At 38.1% G+C, this 23,577-nt stretch overlaps 1 protein-coding gene across 1 annotated transcript in view; it reads right to left on the bottom strand.

Moving 5' to 3' along the window:
- Positions 1 to 23,577, bottom strand: part of ITPR3 (inositol 1,4,5-trisphosphate receptor type 3) — a 2,403,054-nt gene that overhangs the window by 287,028 nt on the left and 2,092,449 nt on the right. The window contains exon 50 of the mRNA XM_044076491.1: positions 7,639 to 7,811. Within this exon, the coding sequence (XP_043932426.1) occupies positions 7,639 to 7,811 (173 nt within the window). The remainder of the gene's footprint in view (positions 1 to 7,638; positions 7,812 to 23,577) is intronic.

The raw sequence follows: 23,577 nt of genomic DNA on the forward strand, positions 1-23,577 counted from the left end.
AACCCCTGTCAATCAGTTTCCTCTCTCTCCTGGAGAACCCTTGAAGAAAAGGAATGGCATATGGAGCAGCTTTATTGGAGATGTAATGCTCCTAAACAATAAACGCAGTTTACATGACTGTCAGTGACAGACATTTTCTGCCCACATTTAGGGCATTTTTAAAACCCTGATTTAGGGTGTTTGTCCTTATCATCAGCCATTTCTAACAAGCACAATGTTATTAGGGTGCTGAAAAAAAAATAGACACACCCAACAACAATTAAGAATACCAACAAGCCTTACTAAAAATACAGGATAAATATAAATGGCAAGCACACACACACACACACACACACACACACACACACACACACACACACACACACACACACACACACACACACACACACACACACACACACTAAACAATTTGCCTAAATGGTAAAGAGTATAAACAAGTTATGACAGAAGTCACTATATAATGCACATAACTATAAAACAGTTACTAATGTACACACCTTATCTAAATTCTAGAGAAAAAATTCAAAGTTGTGATAGAAAAGGTCACTGATTTAAGTCTAAATACTAATCTAAAGAACAGCACACAAGTACTTTAAACACTAAACAAGGCCTAAATAAAAGAGGCCAAAGAGCTGAATGCAAGATAAAAAGCACCAGGGAAGGGAACAACAGAAAGCTATAAGAGCTTTATCTAAATGTCTAACTATCTAATATATAAAGCGAAACTATTTATCTAAATATTTTCAAAATATTTGTAATAAAGAAAGGTTTTACTGGCCCAAGCTGGCAAGAACCTCCTACCTATTGCAGCGGCAAACTAGATCTGTGGTAACTCTAGGTGCATCATGGGATAGGGACTTGGCCTTGAGCTATCTGAAGACCTCGAGCTTTGTAGTAGGCCGACTCGGAGCCGAACCCATCTGTAAGAATGAAAGGCAAGATAGAACAGCTTCACATACCATATTTTAATTTAATGTATTCATCTGTTAAACAAGTGAACTGGTCATTATGAATCTTTTCAACTACAACCCAGACCTTAAAAGTAAGGGTGAATGCATCTTACAGAGTCTTCAGAGTAGTCAATCAACTAGCATGCTTTTGGGCGATGGGAAGTAACCCGAGGTCCTGGGAAAAAAAAAACATGCAGAAATAGGGAGAACATTCAGATTCCACATAGATGTGATCTGAAATCAGGGTTGAACCCACGGTCCTGGAGCTGTAAGGCACAGATCTCAATCATTGTGACACCATTCTGTTAATAATACATCACAGGACTAACTCTGTGTTTCCTTCCAAAAGTAGCTTCTAAACTGTCAGTGAAACAGTCCATTCATGTATGTTTTCTTTGGCAAGGCAACACCAGAAGAGACTGCCCTTCAATTCATCTGTCTGTACCATCAATTCAGTTTTTACCTGAAGCACACTCATGATGTTAGAAGGAAGAATGAAAAGCTGTCCTCTTATTAATGCGGAGGGAAGGTCTTGAAGTTACCAAGTAAACTTTTATCAAATAGACTGCCAACTGCATTATCTTTTGCCATAGGAGGGTGAACAAGTATCCATTTGTTAAACACCACTCCACAAGAGAAGTGGCTGCATCCCGTTCTTGTTCAGGAATGTTTCCACTACAAAGCAGGCACTTGGTTTTCAGTGACACCATCACCAAGTATTACTTTCACAACAGTGACTCCAAACAAAATGCTTCCTTTGGTACACCCCAGTTTCTGGACTTGGCGGTTTAAGCTCTGAGTCTCAGGATGTCCCCTGGCTTCTTCCACCTTGGTGGTTTACTCCTTTGGGATCATCCCAAATGTAGAACCTATCAAGAAGGGTCCTGTAATATCAGATGCAATGCATATAGTGTTAGCATACTGACTTATCCACAAGGGTACTCTCCTTGATGGCTCACAAACACCCATCAGCTGACCCTGTGCATGGGGCCATAATTCAGCCTTGCCTGCTGGAGTCCTCTGTAACACAGGCAAGTGTATACTTGCAGATTACTTGTTAGCAATGTAGGTGATCCTGACTTGGAGAAAGTGTGCTCCCTGATTATGTAGACGGGAAGGGGGATCAGTTTTTATGACTGCATAGTCACTACTTGCTTTTCTAACAGGAAGGAGAGGACTTTTCTCTCCTCCCTCTGCCTTGCTGCCTACTCCTGTTCTTACTTCCTGTTTAAGACTCTCTCTTCTCAAGGGCCTTCCTCTGACCAAACTCTTGTGCCTTCAACTATTTTCTGTAAAAAGACTGTTGCTTGGTGGGGTATTTTTTGCTACAATTGAGCATGAATGGAGGAAAAAGCTGTTTGACAGATTCCATTGTCTTCCACTTTATCTCCTGTCTTTTAAATATCCCCCTGATGCTTGATGCATCCTCTGCTACTACCATGAGTTTTTTATACTTCAAAAAGGCTCTAATTTGGGAGGGGGGCTTGAATGAGCAAATATTTCTTACAAAAACAATTAATTACAATGTCTGCAGTAGGAAATATCATATACTTACCCACCAAATAAAAAACATAATTTAAGTGGAACCCTTGGGCAGAATTTTCTTTCACAGGCATACATATGTAAGCTTTTTTTGTGACATCAGTGACTTCAGAATTATCAACAGCTATCAATTTAAAAATCCAAAGCACTCTAAATGAATTATCTCAAGAGCAAGACATAAGCAAATGTTCCCAGCAGTAGCAGAAAAATAAATGTAGATGGCACTGGCTGATCTACCTTCTTGTTGTATGCTGGACGGACTCTCTGAGAAGGGAGCTTAGTTACATAAGGGGTGCCGCTTGTTTGACCCTAACACATACAACAAGAAGGCTTGGGGTTTCATACAGATACTTTAATACATACAAACACATCAGGATGGATAGCAGCATCAGTAAATGCGAACAAACTAGTTAACATACATATATGCTTACATCTCAACAGCTAACTACAAAATGGCAGTCTAGCTTACACATGCTCAGTATTTATACACTTGTGCAAGGCCTTGGATAGCTTCTTAATAGTATATACACATATATTGATCTACATCCTCCCTCTTAAAAAGATTGTCCTTTGAAAAAACAATATTAGAGTTAGGCATGCATTACTATATACATTGGATACATTGGAAACAAAACACAATGTTCATGTCCAAGTTGCTCCATATCTGTTACAGGGTTTAGAGATTTGACCACATCTTGTAACATAACAGTTGGGACCAAATTTAACAAAAGGGACAGTTTGCGGTGCACAACTCATATCAGGAACATCTGGATTTGTCACAGGAACAGGAATGTTCAATGCAACTTCCTCTGGAATTGGAACACCAGACAACTCACTCTGAGATAAAGAGTCTTTCTCACAAGCTATTTGCTGTGGTATAGGCTCAGACACCACCGAAAGATTGCTCCTTCTGATTCCACAATGTACGATCTCGGCTCTGGACCAATATTCTTCACGACACCAATCCAATCATAACCGTTGGATGTCTGCATCCTTACCACCTCTCCCTCTCATAATGGATTGTGTGGTTTGTTGGTATTATTGAAGTAGGACTTCTGGGAAAGGCTCTTCTTCAACAGGTTGGCTTTCACTAACCTGTTGTTCTTGACACGTGGAGCCAACAATTGACTACTGATGGGTAATGTGGATCTGGTTTGTCTCGACATAAGTCTCTGAGCAGGTGAACCAAGATGTTTATCACAATCTGGACAGGTCTACCATAAACATAATCATGGAACTTCAAACATGCAAACACAAATTCCAAAAGCTCTTTCTCGATCTGGGCATACTGCATTTGAAATTGGGTAAGAGTTCTCGATGCACAGGCAACAGGTTGATACTCTCATAGAATGATTGCACCAAGACCAAATTTGGGAAGCATCACAGGAAAGTGTAACTGGTTTGTGAACATCATAGTATCTGAGAGTTGGTGGACTAGCACTTCTCTGTTTCAGAATTTCAGAACTTAAAATGTTTTTTGGTGTTGCTCTAACCAACACCAGGATACATCTTTATGTGTCAGCTCTCTAAGTGGTGCTGAAAGTTGGCTCAAGTCTGGAATGAACTTGACGAGGTAGTTGACCATGCCAGGAAAACGTTGCAGGGCTTGAGCACTGTCTGGAGCTGGCATCTCGAGAATGGCTGTTTGTTTCAAAGTGTCTGGTCATAAGCCTGTACTGGTAAATAAATGACCAACATAAGTAACTTCTTGTAGCCTGAACTTGCTCTTTTGTGGAATGAGCTTCAGATTCACTTGACGTGCCCTTTCTAGAACTTTTCTGAGGTTTCTGTCATGTTCAGCTTCATCATGACCTCTTACCAGTATGTCATCCACAATAATAGCACAAGGATACACAGAAAAAAATTGCTCCATTGCACGCTGAAAAACTTCACTTGCAGAATTTATCCCAAATGTCATTCTCAAAAATCTGTACCTGCCAAACGGAGTACTGAAGTAGTGAGCAATGATGATTTCTTGTCAAGCTGAATTTACCAAAATGAACTCTTTGCATCTAAGACAGAAAAAAATAGTGGCATTTGGCATCAAGGCTGCGACTTCTTCAACTGTGTGCATTGGATGATGAGGTCTTTTTAGTGCTTTGCTCAAATCCTATGGGTCAATACATATTCTGATGTCATCTGAGCTTTTCTTATGAGCTACCCCCATGGAAGATAGCCACTCAGTTGAAGTTTCAACTGGATAAATCACACCTTGTCGCATTATTTTATCTAGTTCAGCTTTGACTCTGTCCTGCATGGCTATTGGAACTTTTTGTGCTGGCCTGATAACTGGACTGACCTCTGGGTTTAACTTCATGGAATACACAACTGGAAGTTTGCCTAGTTTGTCTTCAAAAAGGTCAGCATAGGTAGAAAAAATGTGCTGGTGAAAATTACAGTAGTGGTCTTTTAAGCTAACATGGTGGAGTTCCTTATTAAATGAAAGAAGTCCCACTTTCAAAATGTCTCTAAGCCCTAATATGACTGGATGTGTCTCTTGACCAAATAAAAAAAGTCATAGCTTCTCCCAGCACAGTAATATGAAAGCACTACTGAGCCTTCGGTTTGAATTTCTTCACCTCTATAAGCAACAAGCTTCGTACACCTTGCCAAATCAAGCCTTTCACCTTTACACACTCACACAAATATTTCTGCTGACATGACACTGCACTTAGAACCTGTATCAACTTTGAGTCCTATGGGTTTGCCATTTATCTGAACAGTACAAAATACTTCACTCTTTGCCCTTAAATCTACTGCATTAACTGTTTCATGAAGCACGGACACACCATCAACATAAAGAGTAGGTTTGCCACTGTCTAACTGATCAACTCATTTCTTAAAATGTTCCCTTTTAATAAAAGAATGTGGGCCTTTTGATTTATAAAATCTTTTGAAATTATTCCATTTATTGCATTTGTGGCATTGTTGACCAAAAGCTAAACATTTTCCCCTTTTAGATTCATGACTTCCACCACAATTACAGCAGTTGGCAATGAAACTAGGTTGGGGGCCCATGCTTTAAGTTTGCAAACTCGCTCTTATGCTTCACTGAGAGTATGCAAACTTTAGCATTTGCTACAAAGTTCTGGGGTTTACCAGTGAGTGCTGCAAGGGTTACAGTTGCTGCCAAGTGCTTGGGCCTATTTCTTTTAACCACGTGCTGCATACTATCAACATGAGCTTTATCAGTGTGCCTTCTAGAGCTATTCTCACTTGTAAGCATATCTGTGTGCTTTTCTGTGAGCTCATATAACTGACAAATTTCAATGGTCTTATTCAAAGTTAAATCACTGTCATGGGCAAAATCTTTCTCACAGCATAATCTTTAATGCCACACACAAGTCTGTTCTTTATCAACTCATCCCTTAAGTCACCAAATCTGCAAATTTAGCTTTATTTCTCAGGTCAGTTATATATGCTGCAAAAGTTTCACCAGGCTTTTGATCCCTTGTGTAAAATAAGTGCCTTTCCACTGTAACATTTGTCTGGGGGTTGCACATTTCTCTAAATTTATGTTTTAAGCACTCTGGGTCCTCCCCTGACTCAGCCAGTACAACAATATGACGGTTTTCCCCATCCCCTGTATAGATACCAGGTACATACGCAAATTAATGCTCCATTTCTATGGCTTCTGACCCAGCTAAATTATGCAGAATAAATGCCTTTGTACAGTCATCTTTATCAGAAAATGCAGCCTGTATGAAAATGTCGTACTCTTGCTCAAAGACTCTCCAGTTCTCAGCAATATTACTGTCAAACACAAGGGCACTGGGTTTTCAAAATCCTTCTGCCATGTCCACAAAGTATACACAAACACACTGTAAATATGGTCCTTGTAATTATGTACAAACAAACTGTTCTGTGAGCTTGTAACAATATTCAAATGCACAATAAACTCTTCAAAATACTGCACTCTGCGAAATATGCCTTGTAATGACTGTACTTTGTGAAGTAGCTTTACTGTAACACTGCACAAACATGTGAACACTTTATACACTTCCGAGAATTCAGATATCTTTGCTTAATATGAAAATACATATGCTTTGTGAAAATTTGGTTGTTTCCTTTTATTTTTATTAGTTTTATGCAATTCGGACTTTATTTCAAACATTTTTCATAGTAATTCGAATAATTTTATAAATATTGTACACATCTGTTTATGCAAAAATGATTTAGTGTGTTCTGTATGCCCCATTTCATATTATGCAAAAAGAAATAGTGCTGAACAAGTTTTAATACCCGAAATTCGTTTCCGATCTGTTTTGTGAAGTGTGCACATTTTTGGATGATACACGCCTATATATTCCACCAGCATCTAAACATTTGCCTTAAGTCATTTTAGCGAAGCCGTTTCTGACACCATGCTCCTTTGGTATGCTTCTTCTAACTCCATGTCCTTTTAGACATGTTGCTTCTGACACCATGTCGCTCATTTGTCTTTAACACATATAACAAGAAGGCTTGAAGTTTTGTTCAGATGTTTTAATACATACAACCACATCAGGATGGATAGCAGCATCATAAAATACAAACTGGTTAACAGACAGAGTTTACATACATACATGCTTACATCTCAACAGCTTACTACAAAATGGCAGTCTAGTTTGCACGTGCTCAGTATTTATACACTTGTGCAAGCCCTTGGAGAGCTTTTTAAAGGTATACACACATATATTGATCTACAAGAGAATATCCACAGAGCTCCAGAAGTCATGTGAGAAGGCTTGATGCCCACCCATAGTTATTTCCTAGAGATAAAGTTTCTGCTGCAGCAGTGATTACTTATAATGAACACTGTATGTGCTTTATTTCTTCCAGACAAAACCAACTGACTACTTAAGCATACACTCACCCCCTTGCAAAACCTTGGAATATGGAGCTAATTACAACTCTTTTTTTCTTTAAAGAATAATGATTCTAGTTAAGTAGTCTTAAATTTCTTAAATTATTGTTTTCAAGCAAAGTACAATAACAAATAATTTCAGCCTTCAGAAAAATGTGCTACACAAGCAAAGTACAATAACAAGTAATTGTGACATTTAGAAAAATATCCCATACAAGCAAAGTGCAATAACAAATAATTCTGACCTTCAGAGAATACTACAAACAAAGTCAATTACTACATTTGTTGTACAAGACTTACGTTGAGTGCTCCTAAGAAGTTAAGTGTAGGGCCTATTCCTACAATGCAGATATAGCGAAGAATGACAACTACAAGAAGTGGGCGAAGCCCATATCTCCTTGTCAGTAGGCTCACAACACAACAACAGACAAAGATCCAGAATGCCACAGGAATGAGTGGAGAATCCAAAATGCCTAGAAATGCAGAAAACAAACAATAAGTACAGTTCCTTCAACTAGCAATGTCACATTTAATTAGCATCAGAATGCACCATTGTCAATGATTCCATAATACATATGCATATAATTTGTACAGGAAACTTACCCTCAGTACACCACAATGCTGCTAGCAGCAAAGGTTATTTTACAAGTTTTCACAGGAAGCAAAAGACACTAAGATTCTGCTGGACTTGGACCTTTAAGATGGCTGAAAACTGATCAACATCTTAATTTCAGCTTTTCCAGTGTAAAAAAAGAAACTGAGAAATAAGAGCTAGTAATTCTGCCAGCTCTTGTAAAATGTGATTATTGGCTAGTAAGTACACTGCCTGGATGCCAGCAAAGAAGGCATTTAGAGGGTTGGGAGGGTGGCCTAATGGTTAAGGTGTTTGCCTTACAAACACAAGGTGGCAGGTTTGAGTCTCACAAGGGATAATTGGCTGGGCTTAAAATGGCCTGCAAGGGCAGTTAGTCTAGTACTAATCTATGAATCTATGAATCTATGAGAACCTGAAAGAAAATCAGCTATAAAAGGTGAAGAGAAAACATTGATTGGAAAGAATCTGGCTGCTGTTCAGTAAAAAGCATTTCAAGCTCCGGCTTTGGTACAATATATGACTTCCAATAATTTAGAAGAAAAAATAAATCAAATATAATCAGAACTGATTAAAACAAATGAAACACTGAAGAAGTATATCAACTCAAATTATAAATGGATGGAAAAATAGAAGACAATATAGCCATGCAGATGAACTAATAAAACTGCACAAATCAGATGTTAAAATGAAGAAAATGATGGCTGAGTATGAGATTTCTGGAAAAGAACTGTTTCAAAAATGGTAGAAGACAAAGAACACAGAGGAAACCTGAGATTTTCTGATGTACCAGAGAAACTGGAAGGAACTGACTGTATTAATTTTATGAAGGCACAAATAAGCACTCCACAGCAGGATTTGTTAATTAAAAGGGCACATTGTGTGTATGCTGCAAATCTGGCAATCAGAAAGCAACCAAGACCTGTATTAGTAAAGATGCAATTATACCAATTGACAGAGTTGATCCAGATAAAACTGTGGCAGAATAGCAAAGTAGTAAAAATTGGAGACAGTAGAGTGTTTTTGGAAGATAATTATTCACTTTACACCAGGCAGAAGAGAAGAAAATTTACTGCAGCAATTGGGAAATGTTGAGAGGCAGGTGTGAAAATCAAGCTGCTATATCCATCTGTCTTCAGAGTATTTTTCCTGAAGGATCAAAGATGTCTTTTGATGCAGAATGAACTAAGGAGGAAATACATTTATCCACTAAAAAAGTAAGACATCAAAGAGAAGTGGACTCAACTTCTCTTTCTTTTGATAATAAAGCTCACAGAGAGACTTTGCCAGTGAAACCTTTTCCAGTGTTCCAAAGGAAAATGCTTGAGAGGCAGAAAAAAAACACATGAGTTAATTAAAAGGATCAGGAGTACCTTGGACTTGAACCAGAGTCGGGTGTTGGGAGATGCAGATAAACAGGAGGACAAGCAGCAACACTAGTATTAGTGAATAAATCAGAGATTATAAAACATCAATCAATTTTGTGAAATGTGACTTTGCAAGAAAACATGGCTGAGAAAGAGGGTTTTGGCAGTGTGGTCTGTTTTAATTTATATAAACGTGTCATTGCGTATGTCATTAGTGATGGTTTAATAAAGATGCCTCTTGTAAAAAGGGCAGGAATTGAATACTTTATGTAATGTTGCTAAGGTTATATGATATATAGCTATATATATATATATATATATATATATATATATATATATATATATATATATATAAAATGTTTGTAAACATGAACTTGTTAATACAATTCGATTTATTTTTATTATAAATGTAAATTTGCCTATTTCACAAGTGTTACTTCAATAAAAGTGTTTAAAAATCATGTGGGTGGACTGTAAAGCATATATCTCACTTATGTCATTAATGTTTAGAAGGACACTAAAGGGAAAAAGTAACTAAGTAAAATAATTTAGTTATTAACAGCATTTGTACAAATTTCATGATCTGCATGTTATACAGTAAAGCAGTTTTGTATAATATGTAATCAGGAGCATCTTAAACATGGGGGTGATGGTGATTTTTTTCAGTGACTTTTGCATGTGATAAAGACATTAAAGTAAACATGTACTTTTTTCAGATTTAAGTAATATAGGCATTACAACGTAAAAAGAGGAGAAAGGCTGGACAAAAGCAAGTTTAAGTTAATATGCTGTAATCTTAAGCTGATGGGGTTGAGGATGGGGTGTAAAAGTGCACTGTTTATATTACATGTAGAGTTGAGATGTTTTCTCTTATTTATTTTTTATCATAGGTGAATATCTGGATGAATTCCACTGGCTTAATCTAAAAACAAATGTTTTCTGTAAGCAAGTAAGCTTGAAAAATAAGACAAAATGATGGTCCCATAAAAAGTACTAAGTTTCACACAAATGCAATGATATTAGCTTTTTTTTTCATTTTTTTCTTTAGCAAATATTCAGTGGGAGTCAAGATGTCTGCAACTAAAAGCAGTTGTACATTCAGTTCTTATGCTTCCATGAAGATAAGCTGACTGCAGGAGTATGCAATTAATCTTGAGAGTTCTGAGTATTGCTTGCTGAGGGAAATGCAAAACGTAAAGGTACAAGGGCAAGCAGATCAGTAAAAAATAAAGTTTGAAATTATTGGAAGTAAATAATAGATAGCTGCTTCCCTAGCAGTTTTAATAGTTCAATGCATTTAATAAACACATATATAATTTGGTTTTATTTAAAGACAGCTAATATACTTTTTCTTAAGGCTAAAAGCAAATGTTTTCTGAAAGCCTACATGCTGTTTTTCACATCTGGAAGGGGAATAGAAGTATGAAAAGAAGAGACTGCAATTGGTTTAAGTGGAAGCAATGGCTGTATCATGCTCTTTAGAATGAGTATCATTAATTTTTGGTTAGGTAATGCTTGCAGGTGCAGCTGTCAATTTAAGGTAATTTCTCCTATCAGGAGAGTTAACCTTCATTTATTTTTGCTGATATACCCAATTCTGTGTGTTTGCTTTAAGTTAACAGGTTATGGGGTTGTTCTGAAAGTGTATTTAAATTTTTGTTTGAGGGTTTTAATTAAAACGAAAGTCTTGGAAAATGTGACATAGGTTCAAATGCAGATGACAAGAAACAACTGTATAAAAGATCTACCTGCCAAACATTAATTTACGCATGTAACACAAAAGCTGGAAACAGACATTCAATAAAGCTGCCACATGTAATAGGTGGGAATAATGACCTATCTTAATGGCTACAGTATCCATATTATTTTGGAAAGTAAATGACTTTACACGTATAGATAAAAATGAAAAGAGTACTGAATTATGTTAAGAAATGCATTGTGCAAATAGCAATGCTGCAGGAGACACATTTCAAGAGAAATGAGCATGTGGAATTGATAAAGAAGGATTTCAGGATGGATATTCAGCTGAATATCAGGGACAAAAGAAAAGGGGAGTAATTATACTAATTGGTATAGGAGCTATAATAGTGATAGAAGAGGGAAACAAGATGATAAGGATAGATGTGTAGTAGTAAAGGGCTACTGGCAAGGGAGCAGGATTATGCTATCATGTATTTATATTTCACCAAAAACTGCTATTATGGAGCTTAAGAAAAATTCAGGAGAAATAATCAGCTTTCAGCAGGGAATATTACATATAAGTAGGGACTGGAACTTGATTTGCAACATATGTATCTAGGGGAATTAGAAGGGAAAATATAACAAAAGAAGGTAAATTTTTGAAGAAATTTATGAAACATTTGGTATGGAATACATTAATTCACTAATAGGAACTCAGAGACTCTAAGTTTAGCTATGTCAACAACAACTGTCTCGTACTCAGAGGACAGAGGCATGCCAAGAGGCCTAGGTATCGGTCTGCTATACTTCAAGCAAAAGTCAAAACTGTCAACAATCTGTTTCATGATATAAGTACATTCCGTTTCCTGAATCACAAAGTAGTTTCTGCAATCTGCTCACAGAAGCATGTATAAACTGAAGGTTCAGTTTCTACAAACTGCTTCTCCTCCCTGGTCAGGTTCTCTGAAACTGAGCACCTTATTCTCACACTGACTCTCCTTAAGGTCTTCATAGAGAATGATGGTGAAACCAAGAGTCACGGGTCATTTAAACATAATTTTCTTTGTCTGGTCCTGTTCCTGCTCTTTATTTAATGATGTCATAATCAACAACAAAAGTAGCTCAACTGGAAATACTACTAGTCCTATTTCTTTCTGCGGGACATTACAATACCCTACTTCTAAGTTCCCAAACTTGAAATTTAATTACAAGATACATTACTTTTCAGATAATTTTTCCACCTTACTTTGACTCAGTTTACTGATAAAAGTGTCAAGCAATTTTGTTCCACAAGTGGTATATATGCATTAGGTACAATTACAAATGAAAAGATTATATTTTAAAAATATTTGCATATGAATCTCTCTCTTTGGCAAATAAAGTGATGTTTGATTCTTCTACATCTTCAGATATTTTACCTTTCTAGATGAATTTAACTTCCTCACCTGTGTCTGGAGCGTCTTTAACATAGTGATAGGTGCTGTGACATCAGATAGTTTACCTTTCTAGATGACTTTAACTTCCTCACCTGTGTCTGGACCGTCTTTAACATAGTGACAGGTGCTGTGACATCAGATATTTTACCTTTCTAGATGACTTTAACTTCCTCACCTGTGTCTGGACCATCTTTAACATAGTGATAGGTGCTGTGACATCAGATATTTTACCTTTCTAGATGACTTTAACTTCCTCACCTGTGTCTGGAGCATCTTTAACATAGTGATAGGTGCTGTGACATCAGATATTTTACCTTTCTAGATGAATTTAATTTCCTCACCTCTGTCTGGACCATCTTTAACATAGTGATAGGTGCTGTGACATCAGATATTTTACCTTTCTAGATGACTTTAGCTTCCTCACCTGTGTCTGGACTGTCTTTAACATAGTGATAGGTGGTGTGACATCAGATATTTTACTTTTCTAGATGACTTTAACTTCCTCACCTGTGTCTGGACTGTCTTTAACATAGTGATAGGTGCTGTGACATCAGATATTTTACCTTTCTAGATTAATTTAACTTCCTCACCTGTGTCTGGACCGTCTTTAACATAGTGATAGGTGCTGTGACATACAACACATTTTGATCTCCTGCTATGCTTACCTATCAGATCTGTACCCAGTAATGATGGTTTTACTGAGTTGTTCCGTCCACTTGAAACTCACTCGAAAAAAAAAAAAATGAATGTGGCAGCAGCACAGACTCTAGATGGTGACTATCGAGGGAAGAGGTGTCTAGTCCTACCTCTTCAGCATAAACTGTGATACACAGTATCTCCTAGATAGGGGGGGGGGCATGGATCACAGACTACACACTTTGTCAGAGCTAGCCACTCAGTGGTGTAAAAATTGGCTCTACGTGATTTGGTCAAGTGGGCTAATGTTGCTAAAAATAGGCATGGGGTTTTGCTGATAAGTGGGTTGAGGACCTGGACTATTCTATTCCAGGATCCCATGCCAATGGTAGGAGAAGTTTATGTGTTTCTATAAGCCAGGGTGCCCTCCATAAAGCCCTGTAGCCCTGGGTCAGTAATCTATACACCAGCCAGTGCCCAGTTGCCCAGTCTTGGTTGCCTGGGTAGCTCTGTTGAGTGAAAGCTGGACGTAAAAAACGATTAATCTACCAAACATGAACTAAGAATTGCTACATTCAATGTAGGTTAACTGACAGGATGCAGCACAGAAGTGGATGACATGGTAAGGAGGAGACTGGACAGCCTGTGCTTTCAGTGCAGCAAAGCCAGACGGCTGGGGATTTAGAGTCCACTACTCATGAGGAGAACACACTAGAAATGGTGTGGGAATTATAATGAGGAATAATCTTCTAAAGACAGCTAAGAATGCCATCAGAATTAGTGACAGACTCATAGTAATCAGACTCCAGTGTAAAGATACGACAACATTCATAATCTCAGCAGATGTTCCAAACCAGGGTTGTGATAGTAAGGAAAACAGTGTATTCAAGCAGCAGTTGCAGGATCTACTAGATAAAGCAGGACTGCATGAGTTAGTGCTGATAACGAGAGACCAGAATAGTCATATTGGAACAGACAGAATATGAAGACTGCCTGGGCCTACATGGGTGGGGCAAAAGGAATAAAGAAAGAGCAGCCATTCTAGACTTCTGTTTAGTAAATGGGTTGATGGTAGTCAATACACTGTTCATCAGGACAGACAGTAACAAGATCACATTTTTGAGTGATCAATATGCAGTTCAGGTAGATTTCCTCCTAGTAAGGAAAGGACAATGGAGTAGAAGGAGTGACTACCAAGTCATTCCCAGCATCTGGAAAGTGATTCAGCAGATGGCACAAAGAAACTCTTTCAGGTTGCAAGGCAAAGAGAGAAACACAAAGAAGATTATTAGATACCTTCATAACAGATACCATCATATCCTGCCCACCAGTCCACAGGACATCAAAGGCAGACAGAAGGAGCACTTCCGGCAGCTACTGAATGAAGAAAAATCCAAAGGAGACATACTGCGCTATATACAGCTTATGATGAAAGAGGAAGTACAACCCACCCAAAAGAAATAAGAATGGCACTAAGAAATATGAAGTCATGGAAAGCAGCAGACTCAACTGAGGTCAAGGCAGATAAGATGAAGATGATGGTTAAGTTAGGGGAGAAATGGCATTTGAGAGTACTCATCGCAATATGGGGAGAAAAAGCATATCCCAGAAGAGTGGAGAATAACCATCCTACTGCAAGCATACAACAACATAGGGGACATTCACAAATGGGGACAGTACAGAGGTGGCAGACCCCTATGTTGCAGATGGTGACTGATAAACAAATACACAAAATATTATAAAGTAAGGAGAGAGAAGAGCAGTTCGGATTCAGATCAGGATGCAGCACAACCAACATGATAACTGCAGTGAGAAAGACTGGGGAGAAGGGACTACAGATGAAGAAAGAGTCCAAATTGGCATTCCTAGACTAGGAGAAAGCATATGAAAAGATTCCAAGAAAGCTGATTTGGGCATTCCTACAATGGTTAGGAGTTGCAGAAACTTTGGCGGAATTATTCCAGGCTATGTACAAGGATCCATGGTATAATATGACATGTGCCTGGACTCAAAGAGAGGTTCCTAGTGGGAGTGGTATGTGTTATGGTTCAGCTGTGAGATCACTGCTGTTACACGAGTGATGGATTACATTACCAAACAAGTTGGAAAGGACATATCACAAAGCTACTGTAAGCTGATGTGGCATTACAAGAACACTCTGAACAGGCACTTCAGCAAATGATGGAGGAATGGAATGCAAAACTGAAGGTACACAGGATGAAAATGAATACAGATAAGACAGTTCTTTTGGCAGTAAATGGGGGAAATCAGAAGAAGCTAAAAACTGAGATAGAAGGGAAAACAGTGGAACAGGATAACAGCTTCAAGTTCCTCGGTGGGGTGGATGAACAGAAAAGAAGCTTGAATGAGGAGGTCAAAACTAGAATTAGAGGGGCTGCAGCCAAATGGTACAGACAGCCAGGGGTCGTGTATGATATAAGAATGCCAAAGAAGCTGAAAAGTAAGGTGTGCAAAACAGAGCTATCAACAGTATGTATATATGGTACAGATACCTGGGTAGTAAATCAGAGAAGGTGAGGAAGCCAGAAGTAATGGAGATCAGTTGAGGAAGATGAACTGTAGGATGAACACTGTGGGACTGATGAAGAAATCACAGCATCAGGGTAGATGCCAAGGTGGCTCCAGTTGCAGAAAAGGTAACAAAGAACAGATTACAGTGGTTCCGGAACAAGTGCAGGAAAGCAGATGATGATTTGGTGAAGAGGACTTGAGAGAGAGGAAGAAAGCAAGAGAAATGAGTATGTCCAGGAAAGTGATGGATGGACTGCACAAGAGGCCTGCAATTCCAGGCACAATTCCTGAGGAAAGAAGGAGAGTGGCACTAAACTGAAAAAGGAGGTGGTGACAGCTCACACAATACCCACAATTCCTGAGGAAGGAAGGAGAGTGGCACTAAACTGAGAAAGGAGGTGGTGACAGCTCACACAATACCCACAATTCCTGAGGAAGGAAGGAGAGTGGCACTAAACTGAGAAAGGAGGTGGTGACAGCTCACACAATACCCACAATTCCTGAGGAAGGAAGGAGAGTGGCACTAAACTGAGAAAGGAGGTGGTGACAGCTCACACAATACCCACAATTCTATGAAGAATAATGGCAAAAAAGAGGCTGTCGATGATGAATGATAGAGTGCTAGGAGATACAACACATTTAGTTCTCCGGACAAGCTTATCTATTGGATTTGTACACAGTTATGATGGCTTCACTGAGCTGCTCTGTCCACTTAACTTGCTACCTCATTTCTGCTCTGTCAAATGTGCTTTATTTGTGTCTCATGTTAATGCATGCTGTGGTGTTTGATGCCTTTACTCTGAAAATGCACTTTAGGTTTGACTTCAGTAAGTGCAGCACATGCTGGTAATGCTGTCTACACTTCACATTTAAGCATGTAGTATCTAACAGATTACAAGCAAACATTGCATCTGGGAGTGACAGATTATATTTAGGCATTTGACTATATCTTTGCTCAAACTCAGCTGCCCTCTCTGTAATAATGTGATCAAAATAAAAATACTTCTAATAAATCCAGTATTTTTCCTCTCAGGAACACAGCATCAAGTCTCATTATTAAAATGGATCTTTCTTCACGCATGTCCAAATACTCCTCTGAAATCTCCACTACAATGTCTTTCATTCTTCAGTAAGCAGCAGTGCAACTGCAAGAGCAGGCTTTCACTTTTCCAGTTCAGTAACCCAACACCAAAATCACAGCCTCATTTTTTCAGATTTCAGAGGGCTTACATTCATCAAACAATGGCAGGATTCTCTGGTTGGAGACCATCCTCTGCTGCCAGTGAAAGGGAGAACAAACATCATCTGTAAGCAGTGGCGGCTGGTGACTTCAAATCGAAGGGGGGCTGCAGGAGACAGCTGAATGGGTAGGGCCAATGGGAAGGGGTGTGGCCAACTAGAAAGGGGAGGAGCTATGCTCAAAACCACAAAAACTGGAACTTTAATTAAATACGCTGCCCTGGGTGCCAAACCATCATTATCAGAGTCCAATCAAGACAAAATGAAGTGTAGAAGAAAAAAAATATTTCAATGCATTGGCTGCATGACAGCTTACTTAATATCTAGACGGAAACAAAAAGTTGTGAGGCATGAAAAACTGAATTACTTTTTAAATACATTACTGGAATGCCAGTCAAAATCAAGTACAAGAAAAACAAGCAGCACTCATCTTAAACCATTTCTCCTTGCACTGCAGTTCTAATTATAATTTATATTCAGCTTTTTAACAAGTACCAAGTAACATGCTGAAAGTAGCCATGATACCCCCCGCTTGTAAAAATGTTTCTTATCCAAAAAAGACCTGCTGCCTGACAACTATCTACTTGCTTCATTGGGAAAACATGATCAAAGTAAAAAATGAACAGCAAACAAGAAACAAGTTCAAGATAAATTGCTTAAAGGATTACTGCACAGGTTATGGACCACACATATGATAGATTGGCATTCTGTTTAGTTTACGGGTAAAGCCTGCATTGATGACTGCAAGGCTCCAACAAAGGTAATGAGCTTCTTAAAATACTGTAATCCTGTCCTTTATTACAAATACTGTCATATGCATTTCAGTACCCAAGGCTTATACGTTATCTAGTTATGCAAGTATTCTCTGCATGGCAACAACAAAAAGGCTTTCAATGTTGGTACTTCTTTAACAGTATGTTTATTAAATCTTACTTGCATCTTACAATCTCAGACAAGCTTACCTGATGGTCGTGAAATCATTGCTACTTAAACATAGAGCAACAGGCACTTTCTGAATAATAAGAAGCATAATTAACAGTATAAAAATATGACAGAAACTAGAACATTCTGCAAAATCAAGCAAGATAGATGAAAAGCCACTGTAGTACTTGTGTCTACCTTGGATGGAGGTGGGGAGGGATACTCTGCACACTTACACTGCATAACTGCTCCTTGCCTTGCTTGGACACATCCAGAGTCACTACATGGGGGAGTGGGGTGCAACAAGTATGTCACAACTTGAAATGTCTCTGGCTGACTGCATTACAGATCATACCCTACAGACCACTTAGCAATTGATAGAGTGATATATTTTGTGGTTTATGTACCTCCTTTTCAGTTCCTCTGGACCAGTCTTTATTTTAATGTGGATGCAGTCAATGGCCCCCAATACCTCAGGGAAATGGGCTATGTCATCGAAGTCTTACATAGTGTTCCTCCTCTCCTCTGTTGTATGTAAAAAACACATAAACACATATGCTCACCCACATGAAGAAGCATGACAATGAGAAACTGATAGAGTATTCTTGAGGCAAATGTCTGAGATACCTCCACTGGTTCCCAGTAGGTCACTGAAAGGTCCCTGTAGCCAATATAAGTAAAACCTCACATACGTTGTTGTCCACTAGAATACGTAGTCTACTGGGATAAGTAGTCTACAACTCCCATGGGACTGTAGACAAGGCAGACTCATATCCACATCATCTTGCATGATCTCCCTATCCACACAGTAACAGTCCAGAATATCACTGGTATCTATGAACTGTTAAATGTGGTCGACCAGTAGTGCTGCTCTGCATTATCTGCTAGCGGCCTATCCACACAGCACCAGTTCAGAATATCACTGGTATCTATGAATTGATAAATGCAGTCGACCAGTAGTGCTGCTCTGCATTATCTGCTAGCGGCCTATCTGCACAGCACCAGTCCAGAATATCACTGGTATCTATGAACTGTTAAATGCAGTCGACCAGTAGTGCTGCTATGCATTATCTGCTAGCGGCCTATCCACACAGCACCAGTCCGGAATATCACTGGTATATATGAACTGTTAAATGCAGTCAACCAGTAGTGCTGCTCTGCACTATCTGCTAGCGGCCTATCCACACAGCACCAGTTCGGAATATCACTGGTATCTATGAATTATTAAATGCAGTCAACCAATAGTGCTGCTCTGCATTATCTGCTAGCGGCCTATCCACACAGCACCAGTTCGGAATATCACTGGTATCTATGAATTATTAAATGCAGTCAACCAGTAGTGCTGCTCTGTACTATCTGCTAGCGGCCTATCCACACAGCACCAGTTCGGAATATCACTGGTATCTATGAATTATTAAATGCAGTCGACCAGTAGTGCTGCTCTGCATCATCTGCTAGTAGTAACTATGCTTCTGAATTGTAGGCAACCTGTTGTATTACTGTTGATGTTTTTATTTTTGCCTTTCATTTCAGCTCAATTGTATCACCATGTACTACACTGATTGTTGTATTTTTTCTATGATAATTACTGTTTAAAATGTAACTTGGAGCTTTTCTCTCCAGGCCTCCTCTGAAAACATGCCTTTTCTTTTGGCTCAGTGGGACACTCCCACTAAACAAATGTAAAATAAATAATAAATAAAACCTGTACAATGCTGCTAGTCAAGCAAAATTGGTCACCCCAATGTGACAAAGTTTTCTGAATCCCAGCTGTGATTCTGTAGTCAGTGAATATACATTTTGGGGTACCACAAGCTCATTTTAGCCTGCTTCTTGAATACAAAACATTGTATTCAAAAAGGTATTTAAAATACTGGTTATGTGGTAATTTATAGGTCAATATACCTGAAATTACCAACATTATAAGGAAAAGGGTCAGCAAACTAAAAGGTAGTCTCACCAATTTATGATTATAAATATTCTGGCACAGATTTTCTCAATATTTTTCCTATGACTCCTCTCTACATGGCAGTCAGCAGCCTTGTTGCATAACTTTTATGAAGGACAGTTTTATACTAATTGAATAAAATCAAATTTTAAGACAAAGTTATGACATGGGACGCCATAAATGTCATGCTAAATATTTGTTTACAAAATACATGAGATGTATTTATTGCTTCCTAAAACTCCATCCAAAACTGATCTGGTAAATCCCTTTGAACATTAGAGATAACTGTTTGCAAGATGAGTCCTCTTCTACAGGAAAATAATTGATACTGGTCATTCTTACCATGGGCACAAGGAATATAGATGCAAACCAAGACAGCATAAAAACAAAAACAGCACTGTTGATCTAACACACTTGAGAAAATAGTACTAGTAAACACAAAGTGATGCAAATCAACCTAAATACATATATCTACACACACACACACATATGTATATATATATATATATATATATATATTTTTAGCTACTGCTAATGTACAGTATTAAACTATTAACATTAGCTGCATACATTTAATGATTTGAACCTATATACTTTACTAAGGGCATTAATGTCACATTATGATATATGGCATTTCATGACCAGCCTGACTTTTAGAAGTTACTATATGCTTTTCCAGTAGTGCTAACCTTCTTTTGCAGGACCTCTTGACCAGCCCCTTCTTTCTAATGACATTTTTTCCTGTAATTACTATACCCTTCCTCTTCCCACTCAGAAAAGTTGCATTCATAGGTTCTTAGGTTTGTACTAAGCTTATGGCTAAAGTAGACCATCAAGAAGCTCAGCCACATCACTGAGTACTCATGGGTAACCAGCAGTGCCCCTCATTATGTTAATTTTCTTCAGATATTCAAGGTGAAAATTTGTGGTCGTCCATGTCGTCATCCAGATTGGTTTTAATGGCTGCTAGAGAGGTACTCTGCTTGATCAGGTAAGGTAAGTGTGTCAGAAACAGGGAATACATTGCATTATGTATCTGCCATGCCATCTGTTCTTCTTGATATGATAGTGTAGGCTTAGGTCTCCCGTACAGGTGTTTGATTTACCACTTGTTTTATTTAGATGAAGGAATTCAAAGAGTGCTGCATCACTCATAGCAGGTGAGCTAAGTTGAGATAATCCCTCAACAGCCAGCATGACACTGGGTGGAGCTACAGAGCTTTTAGTCTATCAGATTGACTAAAGGAACTAAGACCTGAGATCGTTTTCGTAAGGAAATGCTTAGGTTTCTCAAGCTGCTTTATGTGCCTGGTGAGGTACATATCAAAGGGTGTATTATATTCAATAATGGACATAATAAGGGAGGAATAAAGTGGGACTATAACTTCTTTGGACCTTGAGGAGATACCACAAAGTATATGCTGGGCAAAGTAGAAGGATTTTGTAATTAGCACAGAGACATGGTAAAAGAAGAGTCAGTCATGAACATACATACCCAAGTCCCTCGTGACTGTGTCAGATTTAAATGGAAAGTTATTTACATGGTAATTAGTAGTGATGCTGGATTTACCAAAGGAAGCTATGCTACATTTATTGGTTATAAGTGGAAACCCATAATTAATAATACACCAAGCTTTTGTTTGGTCCAGCCCTTGTTGGACAATTTGTTGGTTAGCCAAAGTCCCTTGCTATCAGTGTTTATGTCACAGAAGTATTTATCAAAGAGAATGGCACCCAGGGCAGAACCCTGTGGGACATTACCAGTAACGTTCTTCTGTCTACAGCAAATATAACCCCCCCCCCAACTTTAACAGTATGGGTTCTGCCAGACAGACAACTACAAATCCAGTGAACAATGTATGTATTTATGTTCACTTGGGATAGTGTGCCAATAATCCTATCATAAGATAAGCACTATGGATTGCATGCCCCTTAGTCATGGCCTCAATAATCCTTTCAAAGAAATTAGCCAGGATGAGCAGGCATGATCTGCCTTTTACAAAGCCAAACTGATGTTCCAGCCCTAACTCTTTGCTTGTTGTTTAAAATCTGTGTAATACATGAAATTGTGCTATATTATAACAGTGCTACTTGCTTATGTCTGACAATGCAATGTTGCACCCATAAATTATGTATTTTATAAGGCACAATGGCATCATATGTTGTTGCCAATGGTCGATCTAATAATGATAAAATGTTGTAATGTCAGAATATTGGCGTTCTCTTGAGACCAGTGCAGCTATATTAAATATATGAAATATATGTGTTGTGTAGTAACCACTACAGAAAATCACATTCCTGAAAGGAAGAACATTGCAAAACTGAGTGTAGATCCTTGCAAACAATTAATTATAATAAATGATTAAAGAATTTAGAAGCTGAACATTCGGAAGTTAATATCATTGTATCTGAGATTAAGAAAGAACAATCAACAGGGAAAACAGCCATCACCAAATAAAGAAATGACACCTTTTGTAATACAGTAGTTGTTTTTACAGGTCATAGAGTTTTAGTAACAACTTCTACTCAGCAGGAACCAATTTGATTGCTAGTTACTTGGAAGAAATTTGCAGACCTAGAACTGCCTATAAACTACAGAAAGAAATCAAGAAACACAGGTGCAATTTATTTTAAAGCAAAACTGATATTCATAAAGTTAATTGATGGCTTAGAAAAATTAAATCAAATTCATATGAATAAAATTAGAATGTAATGTATGTGAAAACTCAAAAGGAACATACCTTATTCAGCATTGTCAAAATGATTGCCAAATATAGTTTTAACTGTTCTGCCTTTCTCTATACAAAGAATTCACAGATGTCTGACTTTAAAAACAACTAACCCAAAACACAAATCATGGAACATTATCATTAAATTCATGTCTTAACAAGATGATCAATTTACTTTATGATAAACAGAGGCAAAATGTATCATCATGTATCAAGGTCTTGAAATAATATTTGATAGTGATTGTTTATTCAAAGTTCTCAGCTAGAGAAGTAAATGTTACCAGTCAGTAGAGCAGTAAAAATGAAAAACATCAAAGTACCAGTTTTGTTTGTTCCCAGCTAAAGTGAAGATTAACATACCCCCAGGGCCTCCCTCATAAGTTCAATGGATGAAATAACTAGCTGTGTTATGCATATAAAGTTTTTCTCACAAAGAGAACGAATGTGCTGGACAAGCAGTAAAGCCAAAATGCAAATAAAGGAATAGAGAAACATGATGCCTACCAAACATTTCTTTCAGAAGACTTAAAGGCAACATATTTCATTAGCTACTTAACCATGTACAGCTTTGTAATATGAACATGCATTAATATTAATGGATATCGCATACTTTGTTTCCAGATGCATGATATCTCATACGTTACAACTCTCCCTGGGATTCAGAAAAGTTACCAGCAGCTGTAAATAGTGGAACAAATCAAACAACACCTCCACGGCAGAACGTAGAACAGTAGAGCAAAAGCTGATAAAAAGACCGTTGATATTAATATGAAGGGACTTATCAGCTTTTGCTCTACTGTTTAAAGAATCCAGTTTTTAAGTCAGCTCGATTAAAGCATTAATTTTAACGTATGGACTTTTGTATAGTTCTTGTGAGCTTCTACGTTCTGCTGTGGAGGTGTTGTTTGATTTGTTCCACTTGTGTGTTTTTGCTTTGAACACCCTAAAGTAGTGGGAAATATATATTCATTGCTGTTAACAGCTGTAAATATGGTTTATCGTTGGCAGTGGCCTTTCCAGTTCAGATACAGCCCTGTCACACACACATACATATACACACACATACACCATTACCTTCACATGGTGCGCGACCAATTGTAAATCCAAATTCTTCCATTATTATCTTCTTTATCCTCTTCTATTACTATTGGAGCTCCTC

This window comes from Protopterus annectens, chromosome 7.part0, assembly GCF_019279795.1.
Source record: "Protopterus annectens isolate FY-2018-M chromosome 7.part0, PAN1.0, whole genome shotgun sequence".
NCBI lineage: Eukaryota > Metazoa > Chordata > Ceratodontiformes > Protopteridae > Protopterus > Protopterus annectens.